The 26,760-nt window shown below is 33.5% G+C and overlaps 1 protein-coding gene across 5 annotated transcripts in view; it reads right to left on the reverse strand.

Annotated features, from left to right (window-relative positions):
- Positions 1 to 26,760, reverse strand: part of ADGRG6 (adhesion G protein-coupled receptor G6) — a 108,184-nt gene that overhangs the window by 5,694 nt on the left and 75,730 nt on the right. For 4 of the 5 annotated variants that reach the window (XM_072409300.1, XM_072409302.1, XM_072409304.1 and 1 more), the window contains 19 exons: positions 24,565 to 24,650; positions 22,438 to 22,490; positions 20,597 to 20,617; positions 19,630 to 19,686; positions 18,383 to 18,522; positions 17,926 to 18,040; positions 16,660 to 16,721; positions 16,014 to 16,215; positions 15,084 to 15,249; positions 13,872 to 14,012; positions 11,719 to 11,844; positions 11,385 to 11,430; positions 9,749 to 9,858; positions 8,343 to 8,470; positions 7,844 to 8,112; positions 5,861 to 5,969; positions 4,925 to 5,208; positions 4,311 to 4,412; positions 2,934 to 3,089 (listed from right to left, as the gene is read on the reverse strand). In XM_072409300.1, coding sequence (XP_072265401.1) covers positions 2,934 to 3,089; positions 4,311 to 4,412; positions 4,925 to 5,208; positions 5,861 to 5,969; positions 7,844 to 8,112; positions 8,343 to 8,470; positions 9,749 to 9,858; positions 11,385 to 11,430; positions 11,719 to 11,844; positions 13,872 to 14,012; positions 15,084 to 15,249; positions 16,014 to 16,215; positions 16,660 to 16,721; positions 17,926 to 18,040; positions 18,383 to 18,522; positions 19,630 to 19,686; positions 20,597 to 20,617; positions 22,438 to 22,490; positions 24,565 to 24,650 — 2,373 coding nt within the window. Of the gene's footprint in view, positions 1 to 1,612; positions 1,660 to 2,933; positions 3,090 to 4,310; positions 4,413 to 4,924; positions 5,209 to 5,860; positions 5,970 to 7,843; positions 8,113 to 8,342; positions 8,471 to 9,748; positions 9,859 to 11,384; positions 11,431 to 11,718; positions 11,845 to 13,871; positions 14,013 to 15,083; positions 15,250 to 16,013; positions 16,216 to 16,659; positions 16,722 to 17,925; positions 18,041 to 18,382; positions 18,523 to 19,629; positions 19,687 to 20,596; positions 20,618 to 22,437; positions 22,491 to 24,564; positions 24,651 to 26,760 lie in introns of all 5 variants that reach the window. The other variant, XM_072409301.1, reaches the window with a different exon arrangement.

Consider the following 26,760-nt stretch of genomic DNA (forward strand, 5'->3'; position numbering starts at 1 on the left):
TATTTATTTACTTTAAAAAAATTAAAGTCAGTCTATGCAGTAAACATGTATTAACACTCTATTCTGAAACTGTGTTTTTTATAGAAATACACAATCAATATACAGAACAAAGAAGTATAAACACAATAATAATACAGGAGAAAAAGCAGATAGTATTATGATAATCAGAATGTAAATATTCCAAAGCACATGATCTTATAATCAGCAATCATAGCAGAGTATGTGTCGTATTGCAGATCATTGCACCGAGTTAACTTGTCATGCCAGGTTAACATGCTACTGTATGAAGAGTAAAGCACAGAAAGGCAGAGTAAGGTTTTCTAACAAGTAATGTAAAAATATTGCAAACTAGTAAATGTCAATACCATCTTATTGGAAACCTTGTTCTCCAGTTTATGTTCTCCATTTTTAGATACCTGATCACCACTTTTGCTATATTTCTAAAAGTGGAAAAAGGTTTTGTCCCCTGGTGTTTCGTGGAGAACAGGCTTCTAAAAGTGGAGAACAGTGGCGATCGGAAGTTCCATTAACTTGCCACTAGTTGTAGGCGCAATTTACATATTAAAAGTTGTAGTCAATTAGGCCAATTATTAGTTTTTAAAGAGAAGATCTCCATTGTTCCCTATAACAACTGCAAATTTAAAAATGGAAATGTATAGCATGATCTCTTAAAAAGACTGATCAGAACAATAAAAATTTGGTGACAGGCACTAGTGTGCCAATAGCTTATGGTACTTGTAAAAGTGGCTATTAGTTGATAAAGGGTCAATAATGTTTGTTTTGAACAAATACCAGCATTTTTTTCTGGCAAATAGGCAGTTGGACCCCTGTTGCTATGATGTTATTATAAAGAAAAGGCAATAACAAACAGTATGAGTGATAAACACTAAAAGCCAGTGTTATACAATTATATACTATATGTGATCAAACTTTGTGTACATTTAGTCATAGACATCAGAGCTACTTTAAAGTTACTTTTTGTTACATCTAAAGAAACCTGATCAATCTATTTCAGCTATGAAAAACTCACACACCTGGATAATGCCAGCACAATGAAAATCCAAAGTTCTAAGCTTAATGAGTGTGTAAAATTGCACATATGATGTCAGAAGAACTGGATTACCATGAAAAACCCAGAGTTTAATCTTTGTGTACACTAAATTGCTAAAAGCTATTAATGTAATGGTGCAGTTTATTACTCTTCATAGCAAGTTATTAAACAAAGTTCATAACCCCCCTAGCCTAATATACCCATTGATTATATTCAATAATTCAATACTTTCAAGCATCACTGCAACATGTTAATTACATGATACATCATGCATGTAGCAGAGGTTAAATATATTTTTTTACAATTCAAAAAGCTCTTAAAGAAGACCAGCAATTTGCCACCTTGAATAATTTTAAACTGATGCAAGCAGTAATGTAAAGAAAAAAAAGCCAATATGGAATTCCAGAAATGAAGAAACAAGCACCATTGTCATAAGATGAAGTAGCAGAATGAGAGAATTTGATTAGAAAATGGTTTGTTCCGTTGAGTGACCTCATGCAGAAGAACCCAGCCCATATGTTGAAAGGTCATGCATCCAACCAACCTTACAGAAACATTTACCTGGATGGTTCCACCTCGGCTTAAGGAATGCTCTTAGATGCCATTATCTATGCCATAAACATGGAATGTTTGGTCAGTTGGGTGAGTTACATAAACGTTAGTGTAAACCACAAGGTGTAAAACAAGTAAATAGGATAAAGGCTTAGAATATTTGGCACTAACAATCCTGAAACAACACCATGCATCACCAATGCCTTTACAAAAAGCTTGGTCATCTACATCCCATAGGAATTCACTCAAGTCTACTGTAGGAACACATTCTCACTGACTTTCGGGCACTCATTTTTTCCAGGAGTCAGCAGTTCTTACACATACCTCCCAGACATTTTTAAAGCTGGGGACAATGTAATTTTGCTAAATGGGATTTTAGGAGATATTAATTTAAAGGATGGGAGACTGCCTTAAAGGAGTTCTCTAGGCAAACATTGCTTTATTGGGCTTACAGGTAAACTCACTTTCTACAGGTACTTTTTATTATCTTTGCCACAGTTCAGATGATAACATTATTCTTCTTTAAAATGGGCCAGAAGCTATATTAAGATGGAAATACATCTTCACATACAAGAAGGTACTGATGTCATTACACGTAACCCCTTCCATCGAGCAAAAAATGCCTTTGGAAGTTCTGCCAAAGAAAATCACAGGACACTAAATACTTCTTATGTTGCTTTATAAAGGGCTCTGAATAATTTGGAAGGAAGGAATTTACTGTAATACCCTATCGTAGCTATATCTTCAGAAAATAAACATTATTTCTATTATGTTACATATGTTGTTAACATTCAACATTAGGCAAGGATTTATCATTCAACCAGTATGCATGTTATCTGTTATAAGTGTTAACTAAATAATCTGATAATTTACATGAGAGTTTTGGTTTCCTGTTAGATCATCACACAAAAGGAAATGGTTTATGCTCTCGAAATAATAAACTGTTAGTTATCTCCACATGCCACAGTAAAAGACAATATTCTACTTAACTGGCGAAGTTATTCTGAATAAAGAGCGGAGAAGGGAGGCAAATGAGGGTGTACTGTGCTGCCAACTCTAATATATCAGTGAATAATAAAAAGCAGATATGAAAGCTTATCTATTCTGTCTGATTGGTATGTTCTTAGACAGCGGCCACTTGGTATCTTAAATTAGAAAAACACACAAATTACCAAAAAATTACCAAGAATCTTTATTTAGTCATGATTCAAGAGGATGGTGGCCCTCCAACTGATCAAATGTGCATGTTGTTGTATATACAGTATAATTTCCCTGTTCAGTAGTTTTGATGTAAAGGTTTGTTTACATTAAAAAAATTAAAGTAACTCACCTGTGCTACTGTTTCTTTTAAAGAAAGGATTTGAGCTTGACTTAGACTTGGAGGTCCAGTATGTAGAATTTGAGCCTATTGAACTTGATGAAAGCGATTTTCCTAGATTATCTGAACTGACCTTCTTTGTGTTATTAGTGGCTGTTTTACTCCAATCTGAAAAGCAACATTGTACAAGAATTATTCTCAAAGTAAATACATCCCAAAAATAGAGTAACACTATTTACTTTATTCTATATAGTTTATCATTAATTAAATGCAAAGTTTCAGATCATTTGAAAACAACCATTTTATCATCAATTGTACATTTCAATTAACTGTATTGTAAAGCCATGTGGATAAAACAGAACTACATGTTTACAAAGTCCAAAAAATCCAAAAGCATTTAATATGTTTCAGACATTTCACGACATAACCATATCCCCTGAGTAATGGTCAAAAATTGTCCAATCCCAGCATAATGCAATTTATATGCTCATTATAAACAAAGAGTGAAAAATTGTTTCTAATCATAAATATGGGATCTTATTGACAAGACTGTCACTAATATTCAAAAGTTGAAGAATGTATATACAGTATGGGCCCAGAAATGTATGATGGCAGCTCAGAATGTGAGGTCTGTCTTCAGAGAATTATTCTTTCTACACTTTAAAACCTGACTAAGAACATCAAGAACTTTGAGAGATCCAGCACCCCATATCCTTGCTTTACCTCCGAAGCAATAAAAATCTGTCTTTGCTCTTAATGTTTCCCTCCATTCATGTCAAGAATTTGCACTTCTAGTTTGGTTCTGATCATCCAATTACACAGTCATAATCATTCATTTATTCTTAAATATATAATGTATTACACAGTGTTCATATATGTGTAATATATTAGGTGTATTATCGCCTTCAACTGATAGAAGAGAAAGTGCAGAACATGTGACATATAAAATCCAACCCCTGCCCTGAAACTCAACGCTGCTAAAATGTAGCAAGGACTATTGCACCGCCATAAAGCATATGGCTAGAAACTTAAGCCATCAGAAATCTGAATATGGAGACAGTGTATTGTATGGAAGATTTAGCTTTCTCTGATGTCAGAATAAAAGCAAACACAACATCTATAATTTAATGTCACAAACAAGGCTATGAGACTTTCTTTGTACTATGGCCCCAAGTACTGCTGCTGTAATGGTACCTATCTATATATATAAACAATAGCCCTGTTTTTTACCTGCCTAGCTTTTACTAAAGATTGACTTGAGACAAGTGCTTCAGGGCTCTAGTTCATACATCAGTTTAGATACTGTAAACCACACTACAGACTTCCAATAATTAATATTTGAAAAGCGGATCCATCCATTATTGATCTCAATAAATTATTAAGATTTACCTGAATTATCTGGCAGGCGAAGTTTCCCACAGCACAGGTGCCGTCTCCATTGTTTCTGTACATTTTCTTTTAATGCACAGTGGAAGACAAATATAAACAAACCTATAGAGAAAAACAAGCTGAGTGTTAACAGTGAATAGTACTTTGTATTAATAAAATACACTGAGATGTGTGTGAAAATTCATTAATAGTTAACTGTCCCCTAAATCCCTTCAAAAGGACTATTTATTGCATTTTACAATAATGCTTATAAAATAGCAATTTTTTAGACAATTTTTACGAAAACAATATACAATATTTGCTACTATATGTAAATGTATGCATTTAGATAGAAGAGAACATTGCCTAGGCACCAGAAGGTGCTGGCATTACAGCTATTTGACCTAAAAGAAGTGTGAAGAACAGGAGAGTTGGACATGATGTGTGCTAAGCGCAACATGTTACCATGCATTGTACAAGCACTGTAACACTTCGTAGTGTTTTAGGAGACAATACCAACTAATGTTTATCCTATAGGTGGTACTTGAGTAAGTAGCCACTGGCTGCTGAAGAATTACTAAATATTTTATATTTAAACAATGTATAACTTTTCAATTTATGAAGCCAAACTGTACCTTGCAAAGAATTGAAAATAGTGAACAGATACAGGAAGGCAACAGTAACTTTTCCCCAAGCAAAAAAAGCAAATCCCCATGTCATTCCAAGTAGGAACGTAAGACTAACAACACTGCGCATGTTCCGCAGGATCTCCTCTCGGATGCTACGATTGGTCCTCTTTCCATTTCTTCCACAAATCTGTACCATCACCACAATGAACATGGCCACATTCATCAGGAATATAATTACAAAGTAGGCCACACAGGTCACATAGAAAACGGTGTTGTCATTTATCCAGCAGCTGCAACAAAACAAAACCCTTGAGATGACTGCATAAAAACAGTTTTGTAACATAAGACATATGAATTGTGATTCAATTGCCAAGCAATGGAATTAGGAATGAAATACACTTAATAAAAATAATGTATTCTCTGCATTGTTTCTGTTCAGATATGAGCTTTTTCTATATTAAGATTAAAATATTCAGTAAAAAATGTGTATGTATATTCAAACTTGATGCAGTCTTTGATAAAGCCAGAATGTGCTCTAAATTCTTAGGCTTTTATGGAATAAATGAGCCATCAGAATATATATAATGCATCTGTTTACTGAGGATACTACTTGCCTAATCCAGCTTCATACAACAATAAATTAGTCTCTATCAATTAAGATTTTACTTGCAACTATATTCTCTGGTGCCAGAAAATGATTTGTGAACTTTAAATGAATGTACTTTTTTACATTACAATAAAAAAGAAATGAAAGATAAACATGCATAACTGCATAGAATTTTACAGTATATTTATGGCCCCATTTTATTGCACATCTCATCTCTAGTAAACTATCAGCTGTTTTACATTTAAAATGTAAATGATATCATATGAATTAAACAGAGCTGTATTAAATCAGCAAATTTAACCACCATATGAAAAAAGAGAAGCTTAAAGTCTTACAATGGATCGCCACCATTTCCATCAGAATCCTTGCCATACAAATTACTTCCATAGGCAATGTTTTTGTGTGTACTGGCCAGAACAATAGCAACCACAACAGCCGGTACACCTAAAAAAAAAAATAAAAAAAAAAATAAAAGTAATTCAAAATCATCATTGATTGGGTCAATTTAATTAGGTAAAACAGACTACATATTTACGGTAATATCACAAAACATATACCAAAACCACAAAACTCATTTAAGAATGTTAAAATTGCCCATACATGGCAAAATCTGTGTCAAGCTTTCTCATGCCCCAAAACATGCTTTCTCTTCTTCAAAATAGTCTGTCAATGTAGCTCTTGAGCCAGCAGCCAAATAGATGGGACACCACAATATCTCCTAGGCTATAATGGCAGAAATTTTGGTGGTGACAGGTCGAGCGCTGGAGAGGTGAGTATCAGTGGGTTGGGTATGCCTTCACACAGACATGTCAAAAAGTAACAGTGCCTCTTTAACTAGTAGAACTTTTAAATCCATGTGTGACTATACCATTTAATATAATACAATTTTCTTAACCTTAAAATTATTACCAGACCTAAATTTATCATAAGTAAATTTAAACTATTGACAAAGGTATTAGGTAAGAGTGACAACAACAAAATGCAGAATTGCTAGGCCACTACTGAACCTGGTAAAGCTAACATGGGAGCTAAAGGGATGGAGAGCTGCTAACAAAGTCACAGGTAAAATGAATCAAACTGTTCTGAACGCTCTTGTCTGGAATCTGACAGCATTACATATATAACTAAGGCAACAGGAAACTTTGAATAAATCCCTGATCATCACCTTACTTTACCTATATAAAAAAACAGGAACTTGCAGACACATACTATTATGCTAACAGTTGATAGGAAATGTCCTTCTTTCAACACTTTAAATACTAAACAATAGCCTTGAAAGCATTCCCTAAAATTTAATTAAAAAAAAAGTTTAATGTACTAAACATTATAAACACATCATCACATCAATTCACAAACAACTAGAAAATTCTAAGGATTAGCCAACCATGACCCTCTAACCCATAATCAAAGTAACTTCCTCCCTGTGTTTAAGCTGTTTATTAACATGTTGGAATTTTATACTTCATGGGTTTACCCTAGAAGCATTTGCCAATTCAGAACAAACACGTCTTCCTTGGTTGAAATCTTTCTTTGACTCATGTTAGGAGTTAAGTACTTTCCATTCAGTTTTACTACTGGGAACCTCATTAACTGAGCAATTAGCCTACTGTTGCCATTGATCTACATTACTCCATTTTTACCAATTATTTTTGTTACTTCTAAATACTTGTTGAGTTCTCATAAATATTTTCTTCCTGTAACCCAGAAAAACACTCATGCTTTTATTAATTCCCAGTAAGATATTTCTTGTATATAAATGGGAGATGTATTTACCAAAGATAGGGTCTGTTGTGTTATATTCAGGCTTTTAATAAATTAAAATTCAGGTTTTAACCTCGATACTATGGTAATAATATGTTGGGGAGTTGATCTCATTAGGTCCTCCATGAAAATATTCTATACTTACCACTGAATTATGACGTTAACCAAATCAACTAACAAACTACTACTAATAAAATTAATAGTTAATCAATACTGCAATAAAGTGACACTCAGCCACCTTTTTAATGTTACATTCCATCATTGAACGTGTTCATCTCCCTCCTAAATATCAACTCACCTGAAGTATATTGACAAACTTAAGTCTCTGAACTCCCCTGGGGAAGCCTTGTGGCGAAACGCGTCGGCAGTTGAGACAAGACTTATATTTTATATCATGACCCCATGTGACTTGTAAACATGAGCTCATTAGCTATGATTTAGCCTAGGAGGACTATGTTTAGTTTAGAAATATCTCTAAGTAAAAATACATTTAAATCATTATTGCCAAAAAAGCCATCTCCTTTTCTCTCCTTCTACATTTTTTTGTATATACTTACCCCAACCAATAATGCAGAATTTCAGAATGTATCGACGAATATAAGTGTTGAAGACTTTTACTAGGGCTATGTACATATGTACAGCCTCTAATCCCATCCAGGTGAAGGTAGCCAAAAGAAAGAAGTGTAGCAGAGCAGCAACGGCTATACAGAGTTCATTTATTTCAAAGGATGCGAGCCAGCCATCCAAGAGGAAGAAAAGGTTCAGAAATAGCAGGGCAGTGCTCAAGTTCATCAAGATCTTAGAAGGATAATCACGCCGTATTTTTCTGGAAGAGAAAGATAACCGGTACAATCTTTAATATATTCTTCAGGAAAGCATTCACAAATTTATTAGGTATTAATTATTTATTAATTGGAAAAAAATATATTGAGAGACAAAAAGAAAAATTAAAAATAGACAATAATAAAGATCTACAAATTCCTGGGAAGAAACTCAAAAACAAGGGTTATATGTATTATTAGGAAAAATCTGAAAAGAATAAAATAATATACATACTCGAATGCAATATAAGTAAGGAGTGTAGCAGCTGTACATATGGCAGAGATTCCACAGCCAATATATGTTATGAAGGTAAGTATTTTTGTAGTCTCTGGATCTAAAGATGTTTGAGTTCTTTGAAGGTCCTACAAAAAAAAAGATTGTGTTGTATAAATTGAAAGTTTTTTTTATGTTTTGTATCCTTGTTCATAGTGCTTGTTAATTTTTGTTTATTAAACCAGATTAGACCCTATTTTATTGCTATTTAGACTATTGTTGTGCAAAGCATCAGATACATTTGACACAACTGAAAATGTCTCTAATAAGTACCAGTGCAACCTCTAAGTTGAACATTGTGGAAATGAAAACCAGTATTATTCAAACAGCTGTATTTCATGTATTGGGGAATTGATTCTGTAGTAACCATAAACTGAAGCCCACTGCATTTACCGTACTTCCAGTGATGTGATGTCCACAAGATTTCTCACCACTGTTTATATCTTCACCCATTCTGGGTTCAGCAATTTTGAACATCCTGATTGGCCAGCCCACGATGACATCAACATAACCCTGGACCAGTATATATTAGAAAGTGCTGGCTGAACTCACTACCTTCTACAGCAAATACAAGCTCACGTGGCTCATGAGCTCATGTATGGCAAAGTATAACCGGGTGGAAAATTCTCGAGACAGGTTCTAACATATTTATTTTATGCAGTAGATAACTCAATTAAATTAGGGTTCTGTTTAGAATTTAGTAAAACCTTGACTTTATGGTCTTTCAAAAAAGTATTTGCATGAGAAATATCATCAATCCCACAGTATGACAAAATTAAAATAAAATTATGAAATATTATATAAGCTGAAATGCAAGTTACATTTCACTTGTATGTTACAAGACATGAAGTATAATGTGTTTGGATGTGTTGTCATTTGCTAACTGGAGCACGGTGCACTTATACAGAAGTTTGGTGTGGATGGACCCAAAACATTCCAAATACAATATAATGTTGTGAAAAATATGTTATATATTATTTTAAAGCAGAAGAACATATTTCACTTCTTGGATGCAGTAGAGGAATTTAAACTACACCACCTACTGTTATCTCTCTTCCACTATAGCACAAGATTTCCTTAACGGAGTTCCCACCCTGTCAAACATATTACAATCATATTTGGCTTGAAGTCAAATATTGAATCAGACATCTCTCACTAAATTCTCTGTTCTGATGAAAGATACAGCAAAAGAGGAACCTTAACACCTTGTTTATAGAAAATCTGAAGGAGATAGTAATCCTAAAAATTACAGTCTCAGTTGCTTATGTAAAATTTGGAAGTATTTTCTTTTGTTTACTTAAATAGTAAAAAAAAAAACTTATTTGTAATACAATGAATTTAAAAAAAAAAATTAGAAACATTCTTACCATCAATATACCAAAATGTGTGAGATGATTGCAAAGGCAGACTGTCTCGTTAGCATTGGATTCATTTATCAGCACCCTGCAGCCAGCATTGCTCCAGCCGCCATTTCCAGCTGTTGAAAGGCAAAACTAAAGAATCAGCTGTTAAGAAATATGCCTTTACCCTTGACCAAACAAGATTTTAAATGTTGTATAAGAAACATTGGCTGCCTTAAGTCTTTTAACAGCTGTGTTTGTTTTTACTTAGTTTTCCAAGTAAAGGGGGTACTGTATTTTTGCGCATTATTTATACTAGATATAAAAAATAGCCAAATGCATGTAATGTTGAAAAAAAAGTCTATAAACATCCTATTTCTTATGCATATTGAAAAATTCCTGGCTGTTCTTACATTGTTAAGTCAGAAGTCTTACTGTATGATACACTATTTTCCCAAATAAAAGAAGAAATCTATAGAGGTTTTGTAAATAATGGCTGTTTTTATTATCACGACTACATATAACAATGTTACATTTTTTATTCAGGTAGTAATGTTATTCTGCATGTAAAATAATATGTGGAGTTCAATATCCCTATGTGCACACAAGTGAAAGATTCATAGCCTTGTCTACTACCATTATAGATGTCACCACAGAAAATGTGCACTAGATAGTACTTTGATGTATTCAATTTTTATTTTGTAAAACATACTGCATATACTCAAGAAAAACTGAGATTTGTTTGCACCCAAAATAACATTAGAATATCAGGGTTTTACACTGGGCTTGCTTTAGTAAAGCTCTCCAAGGCTAGAGAGAAGACACTTTACAAGTGAAGCTGGGTGATTCAGCAAATCTGGAATGGATTTATTCAAAGTCATTTGCTATTTGCTAGCAAATGCTTTCAATCATGGACCAGATCCATTCTAGGTTTGCTGGATCACCCAGTTTCACTGATGAAAGTGTATCCTCTCCAGCCTTGGAAAGCTTTAAAAAATCAGGGCCATTGTGACAGGTCCTAGAGTAACACTGTAACTATCCACAGCTGCAGGGCTCGACAGATCAGAGCCATCAGCTCAGGAATAGAGTTATTAAAAAGTTTGTTACACACTTACATTAGGATACAACACCATCTACTGGGGACAATACCCATGCATAAAAGATCATTTAAGAGCAAGTGACCCCGCCTAACCAACTCAAAAGTACAAAATACTTTAGGCTATAAGAAAGACATACAGGCTAAGCTTTTTCCCTTTAAAATTCACGTTTTAAAATATAATGCTTTGGACACGTTTATTCATAATAATTTTTGGGGGATTTTTGTTAATCATTGTTTTCAGTATTAGCAGTGACAGCCTCATTTTGTGCCCTGGGTTTATACTGAGGTTACCTGTATTCTTAGGGAAAAATAGGAACCTTGGTTTAAATCTGGATCAGTTTATTTTTGAGTATATACAGATGTAGTAAAATCTTTGAAAAGGTAAACATTTTTAAACATACAATTTTAAACAGACAGTTTTATAATGAAAAGTACCTGAACCCTAAAATATAGTAAACAGTGTATAGTATAATGTTTGATATAACTTTCAGGTAGTTCAGAACATGACTTGATATGTCCTAGATTTCAAGATATTTTGGTGCACAATATTAAATTATGGCTTACAGTTTTTAGTGGCATCCCAGAAAACACAGGTCGGATCTCCATTTTCCTACAATAGAATCAGAGATATAAAAATAAATACAATGTAAACTACTTAATAAATGCACCATGACCACCAAAGAGGTTTTAAATAATTACAATATTTGAACTCAGAAATATAAACTAGAAAGAGCTGGTAATGGCAAATAAAATACCTTAATCAATTACTTTTTTGTGACAAAAAACTAAACAAAAAACTGACCTTGATGATATTTATGATTGTGCCTAGGCTACCTATTGAATTATCAAGCATATGCATTATCAAGAAAATATATAGACAGAGAAAGGAACTTATTACCTGTGGTGTTCGATGTTTAACAGTAATCCTAACTGGATCATCAAGGTTATGAATAGAAATATTTCCAATACTGCATGCCACAACGTAACTGTTGAGTTTTTTATTCACAGAACTCAAGTGTGAATCCTAAATAAAGAATATAACAAAAGATTATTGAAAACAAAAAGGGACAGTTCAAGTAGCCTGTTCCCTGCCAGCATGTTACATGTAATAAGGAGCTAAGCATGCTATAGGAAAGTTGTAATCTAATATTGCACAATATTATAAAGCAATATTCCTAATGATATGTTCTTTTTTATTTTTATGTATCTTTTACCTCTTTTTACTATTTACACTGTGCAAAACACTGCTGTTCAAATTAATGATAAATAATTTGATAGTCAAAACTATGCAGGCTTGTCCTGTACTACCAGCAGCAACATTTGGGACTGGCTATTGAGTATTCTGGGACCAAACGCTGTGCTAAGAGAGCCAAATGTATAGAGAAGCTGAAATGTATAAGGGGTGAGATATACAGTACAGTTATATACTCAACTTGTTTTTTACAAAAAGTTTTTTTTTTTTTTTTCATTTTATCTTTACCAGACCTATTGTTTTACATATCATAAAAGTGAGTTATTACCTATCACAGTGCGTCCGTACCAAAAGGTATTTTTTTAGGAAGCAAATACATTTACCAGAAAATAAATACCTATAAACATTTTTTATTGTTCAAAGTCACAGTAACAATTATGCAATCAGAGATAGTACTAGTGACCTCCATGTTACCTTCTTCCCAACTTTAGCACATGTTCATCTTGTTTAAATATAACAGTCCAAAATGGACCAGAGTTTGATGCTCACTCCATTGGGGAGTATTAACAAGCAAATATCTTCAAAAACTAGATTTATTCAAATAATTTCATCCATAGACAGACTTCCATTTAAATTGTAAGGAGAACCGCCATCCTCTGTTACACACCAAGTGCAGGTGCATGGTGCAATCTGTAATTAGATCTCAGTAACAAAACTGACAAATTGCCTCTTTTGCTATTCAATCATGAATAAAGAAGGCAGAATTTTCCTAACAGATAATGTATTTTAAGACTTTAAAAAACATTAGGCAGGGGTGCATAATTATGAGGGGCAGGGGTATGAAATTATAAAGGGATATAAATGTGCCAGAACTTAACTAGGTTGTAATACTGCAAATAAATCACCTAACCACTCTAAAAGAGTTCAATAATAAACTAAAATGTTTTTTACATTTTTGATGAATGAAAGTATGTACTTTTCACTAATCACAAGTGCATCAAGCAGAAAAATAAATACAGGAAGTGTGTCAAACATTTAAACAAAATAAAATATTATGTTATATAAATTTAAGGAAACATGTGTTACCTTTGTAACCCAATGTCCTGTTTACAGTATTTTTTAATGGAACTTTTTCTAAATGTGCTTAATTACAATGTACTGAACAGCCCAGTAAAAGTACATGGTAAATGGGTAAAAACACACTGCTTCCTAAATGTAATCATAGTAATGACAACGCAAGCTGCAACTAGGCTGCTTGATAAGAATATGTTAGATCACTTCCTGTGGAATGACTTGGGTCTCTTATCTGATTGGCAAAGGTATCATAATAAACAGTTACATGAGAGCAGATATAGGTAAAATTCCCATTATGTCACGTTTTCAGTAATTATTAAACCTTTACACAATCCTATAAAATTGCGACCAGACAGGTTCTTTATTGCAATAAAATAACCTTATCTGCCTGATAATTATTTTTTATGTTTTCATCAATCCTGCTAATTGGAGCATTTTAGGAAGAGTTCTAGCTCTACTTCTGCAGGGATCACTGCTTCTACACAGGGCAGAAGATGTTTTCTACAGCATGCTGGCAGAGGACAGGCTTTTCTGTTGGGCTGTAAAAGTATGCACGGTTTTGGGATGTACCTGGAATATGTTATGCTTCCTTAAACTAAAATTACTGTTACATTTCAAGCAAAAAAAAATGATCTTTGTAAACAATTTTAATCTAAATCTAAACTCGTTTACATATATTACTCGTTTACAAAATATTACTAACAAATATCATTATTAAATACCATAAACACTATATATATATATATATATATATATATATATATATTACTGTAAGTTTTATGCACCTGAAAAAGTCCAGCTTTGCTGAAGAATGTGAACTGAGCTCTTGAAACCGTATGGAAATCACTTGGACTTAATTCTGACAAAAGGCTGGATGGGAGGACAACAGAGGCCAGTGAATTGTCTTGATTTTGTTTCATGTTAATCTGTTGAAAATTGAAAGCACTTACATTATTCATATGACACATGATATGTCAAATGATTACATTAAATCATATCATATCCAGTTCTTTGTTCTTGAGTTGTTGTTTTTCTAATAAAAGTCATAACATTTGAATTTGGTAACATAGCGGAACATATAATTTAAATATATTTACTTCAAATAAAGTTAAAAATTCATAAAAATATATAAAACATATATAACACAGATGTAAAACTGCATTTATTGTACCATACCATTTGTTTTTATGTTTTTGTTAATGAAAAACTGTTATCACACCTGTCTTCATACACTCACTGCCCACCCTTGCACAGGACCAGCTTTTTGATCATAATATTGGAGAATCAGTCCTGTACATTGGGCCTAACTTATTAAAGCTCTCCAAGGCTGGAGATGATACACTTTCAACTGTGAAGCTGGGTAATTCAGCAAACCAGAAATTAATATGCTCCAGGATTGCTGAAATGCCCATTTGCTGTCTCGCCCAAAGGTTCTGGTAACAAGTTGATAATCCAAGAGCACTAACGAGACAGTACTGTCACCATGTAACAAGACATGTATGAAAAGGGACCTTTTTTGCAGAATTACTAGGTAGTATTTTCAAGAAAGTTGCAGATTTATTAAGAACCAACAATTTTTTATATTATATTAGCATAAAAATGTACATTTTTATAGTCATGTCTGTGCCTTTTTGTACTGGTTATTTAAAAATAAAAAATAAAAATCAATATAAAAAATATATAAAGAAAATCTGATAACTTTGTTCTCTTCCTGTGCAAAAAGGAGGCTATTTTGCCTGTCAAAGTCCAATGACCTAGTCTCAAATCCCAGAGCACCCTGTGCTTATTGGAGCTTTCTGAGCCTATGGGATTTTTGTGAGTGTATAATAAAAAGCAGATATCGACTCTCCATTATAAAAGAGCCCCAAATTGTCCCCGTCCAATTATTCTTCTGTGTTATATGACATTAAAGTATCACACCATGATAAAGAGCATTTCTTAAATGCCATGGTTTTGGTGAATGAAGAAGGAAAGTGTAATATATTATTGTACTGTACCGCAAATTCCTGACTATTGGCCTGAGCCCCCACGCTGAAGCTGGAACCATTGTATGAGGTAGCATTTACTTTGGAAACTCCCAGACATAAGTTACGTGACACAAGGCTGACTGACGGTCCTGAAAATTGAATCTTTAATGCCAAGGCTTCTATTGTTTTCAACGCTCTGAAAGCATTACAAGGAAAAAAAAGAGGAAGTTATTGTTTATTCATTTTTTATTGACAACATATTCTGATGTGCTTTACAAAGTGTACAGAACTATTCATATTATTCTCAGAACAAGTTTATAGCTAAATATCTCCACCCCAGTCATACACACAGCAGGACTAAAAGAGACCTGTACTAGAAACCATAAATGTTGCCTGCAACTGCTGATTACTTTCTCAAAATTCTAATTGCTTGACTATCTCCATATCCAGACCAAGTTTGGAAAAAATTAAAAAAAAAAAATACCCAATTACAAGCAGAAACTAGAAACTCAATTTACATCAGTGCTTCTCAACTTTTTTAATATGAGGAACCTTTTCAAATAACTTTCAGGATCTTAAGGAACCCCTGCTATATATACTATATCTATATCACACAGTACATTAATGTGGTGGCAGCTGAGAAGAATGCCTCTTACATTGCTGGCCAGTGGAAAGAATGTCAGTCTCACAGATAATAAAAAAGGATCATTGGTGTCAGTGGTATCTGATCTGAAAGTCACAAACTTCTCACTGCTCAAAGAATCCCCAAGCAACCTCTGGAGTAACACTACGGTTCCACAAAACCCTTGTTGAGAAACACTCTTTTAAAAGTTCTGCCTAAAATAATGAAAAGCTTAAGCACTCATTGTATGAATGACATGTAAAATATGAGCCCATGTAATCTGTTATTTTATATTATATATGTGCTGTACACCAGGCAAAATTTAGACTACCACTTACTCAGAAGATGATTTTGTTAATACGTTGTCTGAGCTGCTTAGGATATTGGAGAACACATTTACCACCGTTTTCCCTAGGTCAGCATTGATTTCAACATCGTTAACTATTTTCTTCAGTGTTTGGACAACATCTTCGACTTTCTCTTCTGTCAGTTCTTGGTCAGTAAAATTTAGCAACTGATTAGCCCAGTCTTCTGCGTTATCTGATAAAAAAAAACAACAACAAGTTATATTGTTCCATGCAATCCTCAGCTGCATGATTACTGTACATCTACAATTATATCTGACCTTTATCTGATTTTTATTCCATTGATAACAGAACATGTTTGACACTGATAAATGTGACTCTTACCAAACTTTTACAGTTTAATACAGTTTTAATATAGTTTAATTGTAATTGTAAAAACTTCATTAAAATCTCCTGTCATTGATATTATCAACAGAAGACTCCTGCACCTTCCATAAAGTGTGCACTAACGGCATATCTTATCTTAAAGTGATGCACAACTGAAGTATTATTACAATATTACACCTCTCATCTAACCACTTCAAACTCAAAAGTATAGCTTATTATCTCTATGTATTTAAGCTTTGGGCCTCTCTTGATCCCTATTATATGATAGAATAAAAATAAACTCTCCACTCACCTGTGCACGCTGATAAATCTGGATCACCCCAATAGGATGTATAGTTGGTAAGTTGTAAAAAACTGTGAAAACAATGGAGCTGTAAGAATATTTATCTCATACAATATACTGAAATGTAAGTGTGTGAGTGTGTATATATATATATATATATATATATATATAAATAAATATATATATATAATTTCTAATTAAATTATAAGTAAATAATTTATAATTTCTTTACTTAAATAGGAAAATACATGATGTATTCATGTCCACTGTATGGTGTGGCTCGGTCTGCCTTTCCCAAGGCCTTATATACAGCATAGCACACACAAATTATAGCCAAAGGAAAAATTATATAAATAATATATAAATAATACATTATCAATCCAAACGTGCATAATAGAAATACAATCAAGGGTTTACACTGAGTCACTATTACATGTAGAGAAAGAAAAGCTTCCTAAAAGAAACAGAACAGCTAAAGAATCAGCAAGAAGTGTACCCCCATTTGTTCCTTAATAGTATGTTTACTTACAGAAAGTTTAAATATCATAAAGAAATATTGAAATATATAGAAATATAAATCACATCTTGGTTATATGACCATTACCACATAGGAATTCATAACAGTACAGCTCGCATTCAGGGTACTTGGGGCCACTGAGATTGGTGAGATAGGTGAAAAGGCTAATGGCAGTGGCTAGTGACATAGGAAAACTTATTGATGGGAGAGACAGACACAATAGCAGTTTGTGCGAAGGAAGCAGGCATGGAAGGGTGCCACTGAGGAATTCCAGAAAGGAGTTCAGGGCGTCCCTTACAAGGTGCTGGGTACAGGCATAAGCCTGGTGTGCTTTATAATAATTCTAGCCCCAATAGTGTTATACACATTAGAAAGGATCTTGCATGGACATGTCGTACTGCATTTTTTTTGTAGCACTAAGTTTACTGTAATGTAAATAATAATTTAATAAGCTGTTTGCATTGGATCAATAAATATACAGTTTAGGACTGTCTGATAATTATATTAAACACTACAAAACATTCCCAGTTAAATGTGACAAACTACTACTTGATATTCAGCCCAATATTATCAAACACTAAAAAACAATGGAAGGCCTAGTAGACAGCAATATCTAAAGAGTTCTTTGTATAACTAACTCCCCAAACTTCTAATATGTTACTTGTGCATAAATACATTCATCTATACAGTACATTATCGACAAGAAGGCCTTATCTTTGGTTATATTACAATTTAAGTTAGTAACTCTAGATTCTAACCATATTCTTTTGGCTGTATACACCAAACTTTTTAAACATGGTATTTCCTGTGTATTATTTGGTCTTGTTTGAGGCCATTTGTATGAAGTTGGGTATTCATCATATGGGCAAAACTCTGAAAGAGAAGATTTAAATAATATTATTATCCTAATACAATTGGGATTACTCTGATACAATATAATATTACATAATAATTTAATATAATAATATTAATAATAATACAAATACCTAATACAATTTTACTGCAGGCCAAACATTTTCCTGAAACTAAATTTACCTCACATCGTCAACAATTTTTAGCCATTTACTAGTAGTTCCACTGCTTGTTACTATGCTTACTAAGGCAAGCATATTTATTTAAGCATTATTATATTTTCTTTGCCACATGTTTATAGCTATTCCTAAATATGTAGCATTCAAATTTAATAATGAGATATATATTATTTGTTGAACTTACCAACTGGTGACACAAATAATGATTGAAGGGTCAGACCACTGAGATCATTAGAACTATGATTTATTCTATTCATAATTGTATCCTTTTCCAAAACAATGTTGTTGCTGTTATTGTATACCAGTAGAGCCCATACAACATAACTGCAAAAAGTAAATAGGAAAAAAATGAATTAGAGAAAATAAATAAATATTTTTAATTGTTCAAGTTTAATTCAAGTGAACCAGAAATAAAAAAGCAAATATTTGAAAAAATATGATGAACACTGTTTTAAATCAATCCCAAAAGACACTGCATTTCTGGTATGAGTCTACCTAGGCACTAATATGACTACAGCCCTACAGTTGTGTGTAGTGTTGGTGTTCGAATTTGGGTTGTCCTTATATTCAACCCGAATATGGCTGTTCAAATTCGGACCCGACCTGAAAAACACAGGATTCGACTTTGCGAAATTCATGTGTAAAATATATGTAAAAAAAAAAAAGAGGATTTAATGTTAAAGTAATGTATTGAATGCGTGTTATTTGTGTAACTAACTTTTATTTTTTTACAGGTTATCCCACAATGACAAGATGATTCCCACAGCTGCACAGAATGTGGCAGAATCACATATTGAAAAAAAGCCTATTAAAAGAATGTAGCAACCAAATCTATGGAATGGTAAACTGGGATGTATTAACTGTTTGGCTTTAGGTTTAGATACACTTTAATTTACAGTATATAAGGATTAACACAGTATATCCACAATTAACACAACTTTACCATAGTGGGGGCAACCTTACTTTACTTGGCGGGGCCAACCTTACTTTACCTAAATGGTGAAGTAACATGGTAGGGGCAACCTTATTTTGCCTAAACTTAGGAACTCTAAGGGCCAATAAATGTCCCAGTGCACTGCTCTTTGTATTTTAATAATGATTTTAATATTCATGTTTTTTCCAAAATTGCAATGCTATCCAAAGTATGTTTCTGACATAAAAAAATATAAATAACAATGAAAATAACAAAATATGTTTTTAATCCTTACATATGCAGTAAAACATCTCACAGTGCAAACTTTTTTATGGGTATAATAGAAAATGTCACAGATTAAGTAAATAATGCATTTTGACGATTTTCAGTTAGTTCCTGTCATCATAATCCATCAAACTCACTATAAAAAACAGCCAATCTGAACAATGTTAATGATATCATAAAACATCACTTATCCCATATTTTAAGCAGCTGACCCGCTATAGTGGTGACATTACCTTTGATTTACTTTATTTTCCACAGCTCTTCTAATTCTTTCATGACTCTTTGATAAGCTATAATGAAAAAAGTAATGGTTACCCCCAAAAGGAAAAAAAAATAGGAAATAACTGTACCTGTACTTCATTTAAATTTACAACCCATTATAGATATTATAGACACAACAAATTGAATTGAAATACTTTCGGCATCTGTAGTACACACAGCACCTCTTCCTCTCCCAAATAGTTATCCCTGGAACAATAGGCCTATAGCTTAAACATAAAGTCTGTTCCAGTCTAAAATGTATTGGTTCCAGAGCTGAACTTGGCAAATTCAATAAAATGTAGCTGCTTGATGATTAGTTTAGCTTTGTTACTTCGTTCTAACTTTCCCTGAGCCTCCGGCTAAGACCTGCCAGATGCAATTCCACTTGTCTATGAAAGTGTCTCAGTGGGCAGTGAGTTAGATGCAGCTAAATTGATCATTGGTCTTCTTTACTTTTTATGAGTGATATGTGATGTCTAAGTGTTTTGGACTATTTGTTTTTTTTTTTTTTGCAAAGTTTCACTTTGTTTATCAATTACATAAAGTACATCTTAACCTATTCTGACAATTTTGCAGTGATTTTTAATTCACAGTGCACAGACAAATCTATTGGCAGCATTTTTCCAATCTAGTGCTGCCCACCTTCCTGCTACTGTCATTTGTCTGTTTGACAATGTAATTAGAACTGTCTGGTTAAAGCTACCCTTTAAAACAAACCTTTCCTTCAACGACAAGGAGAAAGCATTTGTTAAATTATCATTCTAAACTTTTTACTTCTACACCTATTGCCCTTTACAAAACAGTGAAGGTGATTATCCAATAATTGGAAAGTTGGGTATAGATAATTGATGTTGACATAAAAGATTGTAGGGCAATGACATGAACAAAAAAAGAGTTTTCAGGGTAACATGAAACAAATAAATTAAATATATATCTTACCTGGTATCAATGGTCTGAATACTAGAAATGAAAGGGAAATTGTAAAAGTTTAGAATTTTTATATTAGTAAAACAAAGTTTATAAAGTAAAATAAAGTTTTTTTATGGGGTATATGCAGGCTGGCATTTCTAACCGAATCTAGCTGTCATGCTGATTCAATAGCTTCAAAATTTTGAGTCACTGACCTGCAAAAAATACGAAAACCTAACTTCACCCTTTGTATGTATGCCCAAGGCTGAAAATTTTGAAGCCAAAGATAGCATGGCAACCAGTACAGGCAAAGAGAAAAACGCAGCACAGCCAGGCAAATTTTTGCAAACCTATACAGAAGTGCACAAAATGTACTTCCTTCTGATATGAAAATCATGTAGAAAAGAATATTAACAAAAAATTGCATATGATTGGGTATTCAAAGTAAACACAAATTCCTTTTCATGATTAAGCTAAGTGAACATTTAGGCAATGTTTAGACTGACACTGAGGTTGTGGTGAGGCGTACGCTTCCTCATGCCCAAACCACTTCCTCATGTGTCTCATTCGTGTCGGCCCATTGCAAATAAATGGGGGTGACTGTGAACAGTTTAGTACTGTTGTAAAATGTGCAAACACTGTTAAAAAATCAGCACAGCAATATCAGTCACTGGAACCTGTACGGGAAGTGCTGTTCCAAGAAAAAAGTTTGAGCATAGCCTCACTATGCTAAGTAAGCCATGTATATTACTTTAAGTATCGTCCCCAAATATTTTATTACACCAATGTAATGCATTTGGAATGCAATTCTGTACCAACAGAATATCACACTTATATGATTTTAGATTTTCCATTTACCACTCTATATTAGTGGGAGTATAAGTGGTCTTATGCTGATAAGCTCTTCTTTGTGAGATAACTGTTTCTCTCCCCATACAAATCTATAAAGCAGCCGAAATACAGGCCAGAAAGAGGTCATCTGCAAGTCACGCAACTGTCAATTATTATTATATTGCTATCTTTTCAAATCTAGATCTGGGATTTATAAGTATACAGTAAACTATCCTACAAACTAAAACACACAAATTAAACAGGGATAGAACCAATGTTGGCCTATCTGGATTGCCCTGACAGACAGGATAGACATCTAAACCTCTAGTTTTGCATGGAATCAGTGATAGACAGTATTAGCTAAGGACAAGACTAGTTTTGGGGCCCCTTTCAACTAGTGACCAAGTAAAAACAATCATTCACTGTGTACTGACTGAAAGTTAGAAAGAGCTAAGCAGTGTCCAGGTCCATATGACAGTGGCTGGGGTCCCAGGAACCATATGCCCACATCTGTAACAAAAGTCACAAATTCGTATTCCGCTGCACAGTCCACACAAATGTTATGCCTGCTGACTGTGTAGGAGAATCTATACCAGCTATTTCCAACCACAATGCCATGGAACTTCAGGATTCCTCCAGTGGTTGAGTTATGGTTGTTCCTAGAACGGTGGTTGATTGAACTCATATTCGATGATGCCTGCATAGTTCTGGGGGCAAAAATATAGTGTAAGGGTCAGCTAAATGACACTTTGTAGTTGTGTAGAAGGGTTGCATTCTAGGTGGGCTAACTGTAGGGGCATTCTTTACGTTGGCCACCAATGTAAGAGGCTATTTTCCCCACTAACCACCAAACAAAATTGTCTTAGCCCATCTTTCCCAAGACCTGAGCATGATTTTTAGGGGTTCCTTGGGTAAAAAAGCTTGGGAAAAGCTTATCTAGTATATTATGATTTAGAGCTAGGTATTATTTTATCTAATTATCTAATAATTACACAGTTGTGAACATTTTGAAAAAAACGACAATTTTACAATGCTCTTACCTTATATTAACAACAAACACTGAATAATTCCAATTCTGAAATGTCACGTTAAGCTGGAAAAAAATACACATTTCACACACATTAAATTACAACAACAATTATAACACTGTTTAGAATAACATGGAAAACTTCTGAATGTCTAAAAATTTTAATTAAAGGACCAGCTTCCTAGTGACAATACCTAAAAGGAAAGGAAATATTTTGGAAAGTGTTTAAAATTATCTTTGTCTACGTCAAGCATATTATTTCAAAGCTCAACCAAATTTCCTGCCTCAAAATCCTATGGCTAGTTCCTACCATCATCTGTTTTTGTTACAGCTGAATTACCAGCCCAGTGATGCCTCATCTTATCTCTTTCCATGTTTAAGGCAAGAACCCCCTGCAACTACATAAATATTAGAGACGTCATCTAAAAAAGCTTTTCAAAATGTTTCGCTTTAGTCTTTTGAAAATTAGTGGGTACTGGTGAGTAAATAATAGGTATGTGAACTAATGATAACTTGTAAATGGTTTTAACTTTACTTGAACTTTTTAACTTTGTTTAAACTTTATTTATGGGTAAGACTGCTTTGGTTTTTTTTAGTGTTCTTTGTATTTGTGCTTGTGCATTGTTTTGTTTTATGTATCTCATTTTGTCTACTATTGCATTACATTTTCTACTTAAGTTCTATTTTTTATATATATATTTATATATCTGGAAGACAGAAACACATGACGCCAAATTCGGGGGGGGTATTTGGCATCATAAAACTCAGGTTTCTCTAGAACAGGAATTAAAGGGCCTGGATAGGGTCATTAATATTTGCATTGCTGCAGATTTATAGCCCTCTATATGGGATACAGGCCCAGAGTCTCCTGGAAGGAATGGGTGGGCCAGGCACTCCTCCCTTTTCCCAGGTCAGGAATTGGATGAAAAGGATGGATCTGAAGCACCTGGCCATTGATTATAAAAATTGGACCAAGTCTTTGAGACACGGGGAGTTGCAGCCTGAAGCTCAGGCAGAAAGGCTGTGAGTTGGGAGAAGGTTTCCCAAAGTTGAGGTCTGGTAGACCAGAGCCAGGAGGCGAAAATGCGTGTTTTATTGTCATGTGGTAATGACATAAATCCCTTGTGAGAGAAAATCCTGGATTTTTCTTTGTTTTATTTTGAGTTTTTTTTTGTGAATAAAAGTGTGCAGGGGGCCCTGAAACTAAACTGGAGCCTGAATATATCTCCTTGCAGAAAGTGAGTTAAAGATATATAGAGTATATCTCTAATTTAAGACATTGTTTAAAAAGATTGCAACTCTTTTTTAATAGGCTCTATGCATTTATCAAGTATACATGTTCCAAAGAATCCATCCCCAAATTAATTTCACTTGTCATGAAAGACACTTGGTTTTCATGAAAGGACTATACCAGCTGATTGTGCTTAGTACAGCTACCCTAAGTGGTAGCCACACTGGACCACACATGTGGTGTATTAACAGAATGCTGCAAAATAAACATTGCAATGCAGTGTTTCCTTCAAAAATGATTTGTTGCTTGGCTTTCATACTCATCTATTGGCTTTGATACATTTTGGTAACTAACTTGGAAGACATATCCAAATCTGGAATTCTTACTTCTTTTTGCTTCACCCGCTATATACTTATTCTGGGACAATTACAATCAGGCATCTAGCATTTTTAGAAGGCCATCCTACATGTTTTTCCAGAACAAGTATTCTTACAAAACCAATTCTAGGAAGGAAGAAAGCCAATGCGGTTAGAAAACTCATTCTAGCTTTAAAGATTATCTGCCATATATCTGCCAATATGGTGAAGATTTTCCCATTGGGACCTTTGTTTATATGGCTTTCTTTTTTACAAGCATAATGCATATTTAGCAATTTAGCAAAGACTAAAGCTCAAAACTAGGTTTGTTCACTACTCCAGATCTTAACATTTTACACTAAAATTAAACAGCCTTCAGCAGCAACATAACAATCTACATCCACTTATCCAATAAAAGGATTAATAAAATAAAGAAAGCATACAATATCAAATATTATAATACTATCATCAGAAAAAAACTTAAAAACAAATGCAAAATCTGAAAAGCATGGCATCATTTTAAAAGTAAACCATATTCATGGATTATACCTACCCAGGTGGAAACAATATTTTGGACAGTCATTTGATCACTTATGTTTTGTGATATGACAGTAATCCCAATCCTGTAAAATGTACCACCTGCACAAATGACAATGATAGCATCAGCACTAAAGCACAATGAAACTGACTTTAAATATTAATTATTACAATAGATAGGTATTTGATACAGTACATAATTATAATATTCTACAATCTAGGGATTAACTAGGCTATGTTAAAGAAAGCCTATTTATCTAAGTGGAAAAAACAGATAAAACAGTTGTATCACAGCCCCAACCTTGCTGTTAAACCAAATAGATTTTAAATTAAGGTGATATTCAATAAAAGTTGTAATTGTGAAGGAAAGAGCAATGCTTTTAGAGGCCAGAAATAGGTGAATTCTTAAGCATTCTGAAAAACAAGATGAAAGGAAATTCACTTGTATTCTGTGATCCTATATGACTATGGGTGTTAGTATAATAACGCATAAAGAAGAATGTAAGAAGGTACAGGAGGTCAAGAAGGAATAATAAGACTTGATAACAACTGCTTGGCTTGTTATGCGTTTCTTGGATTTAGAAACCCTAAACATTTTAAAACCAGTATTTCATTTTGAGTTTGGGCCAAAAAAAATATTTTTGAATCATATTGTTTGTTTTTCTAGCACTATACATTTGCATTTATACATACTACCATAAAATCAAGGAAAGAGCTTGACTGCTGTTTTATTGAAAGTTTCAACCTAAAACAAAAAGCATTGTTAAAAATCAATGCTGTTAGTTCACTACTTACCAGTAGATGCCAGCATATCACATTAATGAAATCATGTCATAATGAGTATTAGTAACACCAGTACATTCATATTGATGTAATGCTCTGAAAGGACTGCAAAGAACATCCGAGTTTCATCAAGAATGCTAATATCAATTTTTGTTTTATCTCTGGCACTATGGTGCAATTTTACCATGTTTTTTTGGCAATGATTTTTCTGGGAAAAGGTACTTCTTGCATTTTCTGTATAGATGTGTATATTAAAATTCTTATATAATGCATGAATAGTGTAAATGGCCAATCTATTCTGCTGTTTTTAGCAACACAATAGAAAAATTATGCCTTTAAAAACTGTTGTACCAAACGTTACACATGTTTAGGAAGAGACCCCGTAAGTGGGGAAGGGAGAGAAATTGCTGCAGGAATGAGGTGTATTTATAGGGAAACATAAATTTCTTGTTATGTCTACATTACAGGCTATTTTGGAATGCTTTGGCACCTACTTTTCTTTCATTTCTTGTGCATTTCTATTAGACAGCTATAGACCAATGTATTTAGGTGGAGGCTTAGCAGCAACCCCCAAGACTACGTAGAAATGCAGCTTTGCCTCCGTAGAACTCTATCAGAATAGCCCAACATTTAATACAACAGGACGGTGACAGCTTCAAATAGAATTCCAAAACAAAATATGTGTTCTTGCCTTAAGATGTAAATTGTATTAACAGTTTTTTTGTTTTTTTTTGTAAAATTATTCCTTTTACTAGACATCAAGCAAGTAAAATTGTTTGCTCATTTTTAAGACTATACTTCTATATGTGTGTTTTTTCTACAGGAACAACATCTTCCCAGATTAGCTTTTTTTCCTTTACAGTAAAGTTCTTTACTGTAATTAAGATGAATTAAGTGCTTAACTCAGTATATTACCTCAAAGACGCAAATGGCATTTAGTCACGCACATTTACATGTAAATTAGAGACATGTACGACTTGAACTGTGCCTCTAAATGCATCAATCCTTTCTTTCACAGTGTTCACAACTTTGAGCTACATATACACATCCCTACTGTTCTTACAGAATAAATACATCTAAGGTATTTGTATACACAAATCTAAAATCATTCTTTAAAGTACGCTGCCTTAATTTTTTTTTAATCTATCCTTTTCATATATGTATACTAAAATGTCTTAAATGAAATTATGAACCAAGCTATATTTATTTATCTTTATTCATTTTAGGTCGTATCCAAAATGTCTCCAGGAAACAAATAATCTAAACAAATGGGCAGGTTAGAAAACAATATTCTTGTGTGTTCACAGTGGAAAGTACAAATCACTTATACAATAAATCATTATTGTTTTTTCCAGGATATCTTCGGAGCAGCTGTCCCAGTAGTAGCTAACTTACCAGTCTCAGTTACTTATTCCTAGTTTTATGTAGA

The sequence above is a fragment of the Pyxicephalus adspersus genome, chromosome 4 (genome assembly GCF_032062135.1).
Source record: "Pyxicephalus adspersus chromosome 4, UCB_Pads_2.0, whole genome shotgun sequence".
NCBI classification, from domain to species: Eukaryota; Metazoa; Chordata; class Amphibia; order Anura; family Pyxicephalidae; genus Pyxicephalus; species Pyxicephalus adspersus.